Source organism: Cyprinodon variegatus, unplaced genomic scaffold (assembly GCF_000732505.1).
Source record: "Cyprinodon variegatus isolate N-32 unplaced genomic scaffold, C_variegatus-1.0 Scaffold472, whole genome shotgun sequence".
In the NCBI taxonomy this organism is placed as follows: Eukaryota; Metazoa; Chordata; class Actinopteri; order Cyprinodontiformes; family Cyprinodontidae; genus Cyprinodon; species Cyprinodon variegatus.
Genome location: NW_015150925.1, coordinates 673,540 through 681,353, shown reverse-complemented (window position 1 = coordinate 681,353; position 7,814 = coordinate 673,540). Strand labels below are relative to the sequence as shown.

The 7,814-nt window shown below is 40.3% G+C and overlaps 1 protein-coding gene across 1 annotated transcript in view; it reads left to right on the top strand.

The window, feature by feature from the left end:
* Positions 1-4,410: 4,410 nt before the first annotated feature.
* The window catches only part of cemip (cell migration inducing protein, hyaluronan binding), a 118,692-nt gene continuing 115,288 nt past the window's right edge, over positions 4,411-7,814 (top strand). Inside the window, exon 1 of the mRNA XM_015389797.1 lies at positions 4,411-4,535. Within this exon, the coding sequence (XP_015245283.1) occupies positions 4,433-4,535 (103 nt within the window). The 5' untranslated portion in view covers positions 4,411-4,432. The remainder of the gene's footprint in view (positions 4,536-7,814) is intronic.

The window sequence follows — 7,814 nt, the reverse complement described above, 5'->3', positions numbered from 1 at the left end:
CCAGTCCATCGCAGACAAAACAGAACAGTATTTGTCTTTTATTTTTAATTATTTCAGTCTTGTAGCCTTGACCATCGGTTGTGCTTCCTGTTTTTCATGGGACTTCAGCATATAGTGCACCTTGCCATGGTGTCGTCATTCCTCACCATGGCCGGTTCTAGACAGGGGCCAACGGGGGCCAGAAATTCTAACGATGACATGCACTGGAACAGACATGGTTACTGATTGGTCATTTGGATCTAATTCATTGTTTTTCTTTACAAATTCTGTTTTACTAATTATTCAAAAACAATAAGGTGATAGCTTCAGTGGTTTTGAGATAGGATCCCAGTTTTAATCTGCTAAATGTTTTTTTCCACAACAAATAGAAAAAAAATTATCTAATTTTAAACAGCTGATTTTAATAGATTTTTTTAGTTCTAATTCAAATTTTATAGATAACACTAGTTGTAAATTAAATTAAGTCAAAAATTTGTAAAATTCCTAAATTTTTAATTTATATTGACCTCATAAGAAATAGAATTTTTATTGAACCTAATTGAAAATAAAATTCCCTTCATGCAGCTCTCTTAATGTATTTGAATCCCTTTCCTAGTTTTTTATTTCATGCTTTTCTGGGCCCCCATTTAAACATACTGGCCCCCTCCTGGCCCCCTGGTACATTTGGTCTAGATCCGCCACTGTTCCTCCCCTTCACTAGACGTGGATATACTTTAGTATATTGTGCTGTAGATTTAGTCCTATATTTTCGTTTTTTTACTCAAGGATTGAACCTCTGCCGTTTCCCAGGATGCACAGCTTTGAGTGGTAACTAGGTGACTGCCAGAGAGGAACCAGAGAAACTTATGGGACTGATCCAATCAGCTCTCTGATCAACCAGTCGCCTGGAACGCTGGTTGATCAGAGCATCGCTTTGGACAGATAAGCTGCACAGGTTTCACCAGCAACCTCCTCCCCACACCCCACTCTCTATTGTTGTTCCTGCGCAATCGCAGTAGTTCTAATCCGCACATGATGCATGAATTATTGTACTGCCTGCTCGCTTTCTCACTCGCTTTAGAAAAACACCCCCTCCTATAGTCCGTGAACAACTATCGACATCAGGAAGACTCCCGGAACTTCTGGGAGACTTGGGATGTCTGATGTTTAAAAACACTCTGGTAAAGTTGAAGTATCAACTTGACCTCTTTACTCAAGTAAAAGTGAAAAAGTATGTGCTCATTAAAACTACTTAAAGTATAAAGTAACCTTTAATAAAAACAGCCAGATACCACTATATGAACTGAAAGCTAAATTTTTCAACTATTTCTAAAAATTCTCTGAGATAGGGCCAAGGATGAGGGAGGTCTTGTTGGTCTCCATCTCCCGATACGCTCTCGCCTGTGTCCGACCTTTCAGACATTTCAACATCTTTTTCTGAATCCCAAGTTGGAGCATGGCAGAGACAATTCACGTTTGCAGTTTGAAGAACACCTGCTTGCTTCTGATGGTTTCCTTTAGCTAACCAATGAGTGTTTGCGTTCTATGACTCATCCAATCACACTAGTTTTCACTAGATGTGGATGGAGCCAATGATCTGCATTGGATGGAGCACATGACGGGAAATAAATATTTAGAAACATTAAACTGAAACCAAGAGTAACGAGTAACATTTGTTTTAAAATTATACAGATACTTGTGTGGAAATGTAATGAGTAGAAGTCAGAAGTTGGAAGAAAAATAAGTAATGGAGTAAAGTATAGATACCTAAAAGGTGTGCTTAAGTACAGTAACAAAGTATTTGTACTTCGTTACTTGAGACCTCGGCCATCATTCTCTCTGCGGAGGTGCGTCAGTACACAGCATATCCCCAAGGTAGACTCGAAGCCGGCATCCAGGGAAAGATCGGAAATGACGGCCATGTAGGCGGTATTATAGTAACGCTTGAGCATGAAATCTCATCTGTCTGCAGACAGTGCACGCAGACTCTGATCAGCTATCAGCACACCCAGTAAGGTGGAGTATTTTAATCTCCCTAGAAATACTTCATAAATGTTCTAATCATTTTGTAAAGGTTGGAGGTTGAATTTATTCCCAGTTTGCCCAGTATCCTGTGTGGTGTTCATGGAGAGGATCTCAGGCTGCAGGCATTTATCTGATGACTGAATGCTTTAGACTGAACTATCAGTACAATTTTATGAGACATTAACTTTATTTCAAATTAATCTGATTTGCAGTAAATAATTGAACGTGTGAATTTTGGAAGGATGAACAAAATGAGACCAAAGCTGCTTCAGGATTGGCTTAATAGTTTATTTTTATTGTACGGATAGTCATTCAAATATTAGAATACTATTGAAAAGTTGATTAATTTTAATACCTTAGTTCATGTTTTGAATTATGAGGCAATTATTTCTGTAGTTGTGGATGGTTCTGCTCATAGCCGTTTCATCTGTAGCTCTATGTTTTTGGTTTCACTGGAATTCCTGGTTTTCAGTCGTTCATGTAGGAGCAGGTCTCGGCTTGTTCTGTTTTCGTCTTTCTGGTTTCTATGTTGTCTGTGCTCATATTTGTTTTTTTGGTTTTCTCCAAGCTGACTCTGTTTTTACCTTTCTAGTTTAGTATTGAAACTTTATACTTTGGTTTTCTATGTTTGGTTTTATTTGTGTTTCTCTATTTGTTTTATCATTAACAGTATCTTGGTTGGTCTTTGTGATAACTTAGCTTTCTTAGCCTGTTTCTTGTCACTTCTTTTAGCCAATCTGTTTTCACTTGAGCCTTTATGTTACTTCTTATGCTAGTTTTGGTTTGTCGTTCCCTCAGGCTGAATATGGTTTTTCCACAGCTAGTTGTTAATCCTTCCACCGCCTCCAGGATTCCACTAGGACCAAAGGTCTTTCTTTGTGTATCCCAGTCTACAATGTTCTTCTCTGGTTTAAAGCTTCCAGGTCTCTGTTAGGAGTCCAACCTTCCAGTCCTTTGCCCATAGATCACCATGATTATGTCAGGTAGGGTGTAGGTTTTTGGAAGACCCAAAAGCAGAGACGGAGTTTTTGTGGATTTAATGCAGTTACAAAAATGTAAGAAGAAAAGTCCAAAAGCAAATACAGAAAGCCAAAAAAAAAAAAAATAAATCAGGGAAAGCACACCAGAAGCAAAGAAACAATGAATCCAGCAAACGGTAACTGCAGAGGAGGAGTAAATATGCCAAATAAAACAAAGGGGGTTAAGGGTCTTTATCAGGGACCCATAGCGGAGGCTTTGGGGATCAAACCGGATACTTGCAACCTTCTTAGAGCACAGTACACTGCTCTAGCCACTAGGCCGCCTCCTTTTTCCCCACTGTTCTCCTTCATCTGATCCACCTGCTCCTGTATTTTTAACCAGCCCTCTAACCCTTCATCACTTCCAGATTATTCTCGACCTAGTGTTACTTTAGTGTTTTTGATTTCCTGGTCTGCCTCTCAACTACTGAGCCCTCCTGTTCCTATCGGATTTGTTTAATCTGCCTGCTTCCAGTCATGAGACGAAATTATTCTCAAGCCAGTGGTGAGAGTGTGCCACTGTTACCTTTGTGTTTCTGATCCTGACCTGTTCTGCTTCTCAACCACTGAGCCTGCCTGTTTCCGTCTGATCTGTTTGCCTGACCTGTCTATGGACTTCTGCTGGATTCTGCCTGTTAATTGAAATTGGAACTGCTTCCCGTCACCATCCTGGATTTCCCTTCGGAACCTTTTCGGACTTCTGATCTCCTTGATCTGAATCCTGAGCACCTCCTCGATATCGGCTTTGGTTTCGCCCTCTGGATGATCCTACTTTCCTTAGTCTGCTTGGATCTGGTCTCCTGCTTGTTCTCCCGGCCTGCAGCGCCTGGGGCTCTCTGGGTGGCTCCCTCCGAATCTTTTTGGCAGCCGACCGATCTTGGCACAGAGTGAACTATTAAACCAGGTTAGTAACTCACCTGTTCATTATCATCCTCCATCAGATTTACATGGTCAATAACCTTATTTTTCCTCCTGCAGAGTTTCCTGCCTTAGATGTCCTTGCTGCTACTGCAGATCCGCACTTTTTAAATAAATGCTTTTGAATTATGTAGCCGTGTGTCTTTCTTTATTACTGGGTCCTCTGTACTGAGCCTTGACAGGGTCTTTTTAATCTTTGTTGTTTTTTTCCCTGTGTCCTCTTCTTCTTCAAATCTTAGTTTCCCCATCAGCCCCATTATTTCAAGCCGATCTGTTATGCCTGCTTTTAACTTGGCCAGACACTTAACATGCTAGTTGTTTACTTCTTAAATATTGCTTTAAAGGCCAAGCATGTTGTGCCTTCTACCTCCAGGAATCTTACCTCAGAAGCCTCAGATTTAATCTCTAGGCTGCACACATCTAGTAGCCAGTTGATGCTTTTTTCCTTTCCCCCAGTTTGTCCTGATAAAGAGTTGGGACTTCACCTTTGGATGCCAGGACACAGTGAAGACCACCGCGTTACAATTGGCTATGGACAGAAAATCCTTCTTACTACCTCAGCTACGGTTCACTCAATTGAGATTCTCAATGGAGGTATGCCAACTAAATCAACTTTTTTCTCCCTCTATATTACAAAGGCAATTTGGTCTTTAGATATTGTGTCTGTAAACATCATAGCTCAAAACCAAGGTGTGAAAACAGGATAGAAACATTTTTAACTAGAAACTGCTGAGAAACCTCCATGTTTTTCAGAGGATTTTCAGATGAACATGGTTTGATGTAGAACCTTCTCATCGCTGACAGTTTGATTTAAAGGTCATGTCAGTCAAATTTACTTATATGCCACTTTCCTTTTGCTTTACTGAGGTAGAAATCAAAGTACACACAACATAACAACAAGGTTATTGAGGTTTGAGGTTAACAAATGTTACATCACCAACACAAAAAAACAAAAAAAAAAAAACACTAAGATTATAAAATAGATTTTCTTAATTAATGGGCTAATGGTCCATTTAGACCAAAAGATTTCTGGGCGTCAGAACATCTGATTTACCTGTAAAGTGATGCAAAGCAAAGCGAACATTCGCAGACAGACTAAAGGGATTCATTAAACGCATTTATAGGAGTTAGAACAGGCTTGAAACGTAGGGTGTACTTTCATCGCACGAGGGAGCTGGAGATGAACAGCCACCGGGTTCACCACCTCAGTGATGGGGAACGACCCAATAAAACCAGGTGCCCGATTCTTACTATCTACTGTCCTGTAGAAATTAGCAAATGCCACGAACCTCTGCAGTTGTTTCTTATCCTTAGGAACCGACCAGTCAGTAACTGCATGCACCTTTGTAGGGTCCATTGAGATCTGACCAGGAGAAACCAGAAAACACATGAATGACATTAAGTCAACATTAAAATTGCATTTCTCTACCTTAACCAACAATTGATTTTGCAACATACATAAGATAACAGATCTGACATATATTTTATGGGACTCCAAGTCCTGAGAGTAAATGATGTAAAGTAAATGTTGTGTTGTTGATGTTGTCTAAGTCAACAAAAAGTAATGTGTCTAAGCAATGGGTCGGTAAAGAGACTCTGTCAGTCTCTTTAGCGCCCCCCTTGTGGCTTGCTGGAGCTTTTTCAAAAATGTATAAAAATTAATTTTTTGGGGTTGTTTATTTTAATGTGTTGGGCAGGAGGTCAAACACAGATTCATTGTTTTCTAATGCTGTAAACATTTGCATAATAAATAAATCTAAAAAAATAAATGTAAAAATTTCTTTCAACGAAAATTTGCGCCATAGCCATACATCAATGGTCATAGCTTGCCGCAGGTTTCAGCATGGCTTGGTGCCAGGCAAAGAAAGCTGTGGGTGTGTCTCGGACCATGGATTCTGAAGGGAAAAAAGGAAGAATGCTGATGAGAACAGAGGATTCAAAGAAGAATGGAATGAAGCATTTGCTTTTATTACCAATGAGGAAGGATTGCCTGCATGTTTGCTTTGGAATGAGAAGTTATAAAATAGTAAAAAGAAAGGCATTTCCATGGAAGGCATGCTAAATATGCAGCCCTCCACCAAGCTGGGAGGGAGAGAAAAAGTGTGATTGCAAAACTTCTGGATAAATTAGAGAGCAAAGATAGATTTAAAAAGTGAATTTCATCTCCAAACTCCACTTCTGCTGCTGGTTTGGTTGCAAGGATTGAAAACCATTAACAGATCAAACAGGTAGTGCTCTGATTCAGGGATGGCAAGATTTTTTTCTTTTGTCGTGGGCTCCACGTGGTGAATCCAATATTCCAAATTTGTTGGGTTTTTCCGCCTTGAAGCGAGCATGCACATCCAAGATATTATCCATTCTCACCTTTGAGTTCAACCACCACCACCAGCCTATTTTCAATAGCACACAACATACGGCTCAGCTCACGGTCCTGCTCGTTTACAGCCTTTGTGAGCGTATTAACCTCTTCCGGCAGCCTGATAATTACCCAAATAGCCGCTGACATGCTCTGTAATTGTAGATACATCAGGTATCTTCCGAATCTAATCACAAGAAATCAAAGTATCATAAATCCAAAAATCCATAAATTTCTCAGAAAAGACAAGACACAGCAAACCAGGGACAGATGAGCAGGAAAATGTGATCGCCTCCTTCAAGAGTTGGAACAGAAATCTACCTCTCAGGGGTGTAGCACCTGGCAGTTAGTCGATCCCACAATCATAAGGTCTATGTGGGTGCAGAGTGGTGACCTTACTCTTATTAAAGACTTCTCTGAGGTCATGATACTCCTCAGGAACCTTAGTCAGATCACAATAAAAGTCAAACCCCCTTCCTCCTACTGAACCTTTCCTTTTACTGGACAAGATCTCACCCGGTGCTCCTCTCCATCTCAGTAGAGGCACAGCTAAAGATGGATGCTTCCCAGCTTCGTTGGAAGGTGATCAAGACACTGCCACATTAGGCATAGGGGCGTAAGGAGGGTTTGGCCAAGGATTAGCTGATATTTGGGCTGACCTCTCTCTGCGCTGTTCGAGGAAGCGAAGAACAATCCGAATTGTTATATCCTCTAGCTGCTTAACGCTAGAAGTCCCAGAGAATTCCAGTTTTCCTACAAGCCCCCGTCCCCTGTTCAAGTTTGTGTATTCACTCTGACTTGCTAACTGTCTATATTGTAATGCAAATAACCTGTGAAATGACCAGCCCTTCTACATGAGACTGAATAAAGGCTGAAACAAACTGGCATTAGAACAAGCATTTTTTTCCAGCACCTTTCATTACCTTCCCCTGCAACATCAGACCTTTTTGCAGGAATATCTTGATAAGTCATATCTAAATCTTTAATTTAGGCAAACCTATTGAAAAACCAGATATCATATGGGTCCTACTTCCTGAGCTGAGAACAGGTCATGACCATACTTTTCCAACAAGGCAAGGCAGAGCCCATTTCTATTGTCCATTCACCAACAGACTGATTTATATTGCAAAGCTCATTATGTGAAAGAAAGAACAACATAGGCCTTTTCATGTCATTCAATCTCCAAAAATACAGTTTGGCTTATCTTCCCAAAGTAAGAGTCGTAGTATGATCCAGATGTAGCTATCTACACTACTCAAAAAAGTTAAAGGAACACTTTGAAAACACAGCAGATCTCAGTGGGGGGAAAAAACAACATGCTGTTTATTTATACTGATATGGACTGGGTGATGTGTCAGGACCAAAAGCATGCCACATCCTTTGATGGAAAATGATCAAACTACAGAGGGCTGAATTCAAAGACCCCCAAAAATTACTGTGAATGTCCTGAAATTTCATTGCAGCAACTTAAAATGGTATTCAGTAATTTATATGCCCCCACATGCGTGTATGCATGT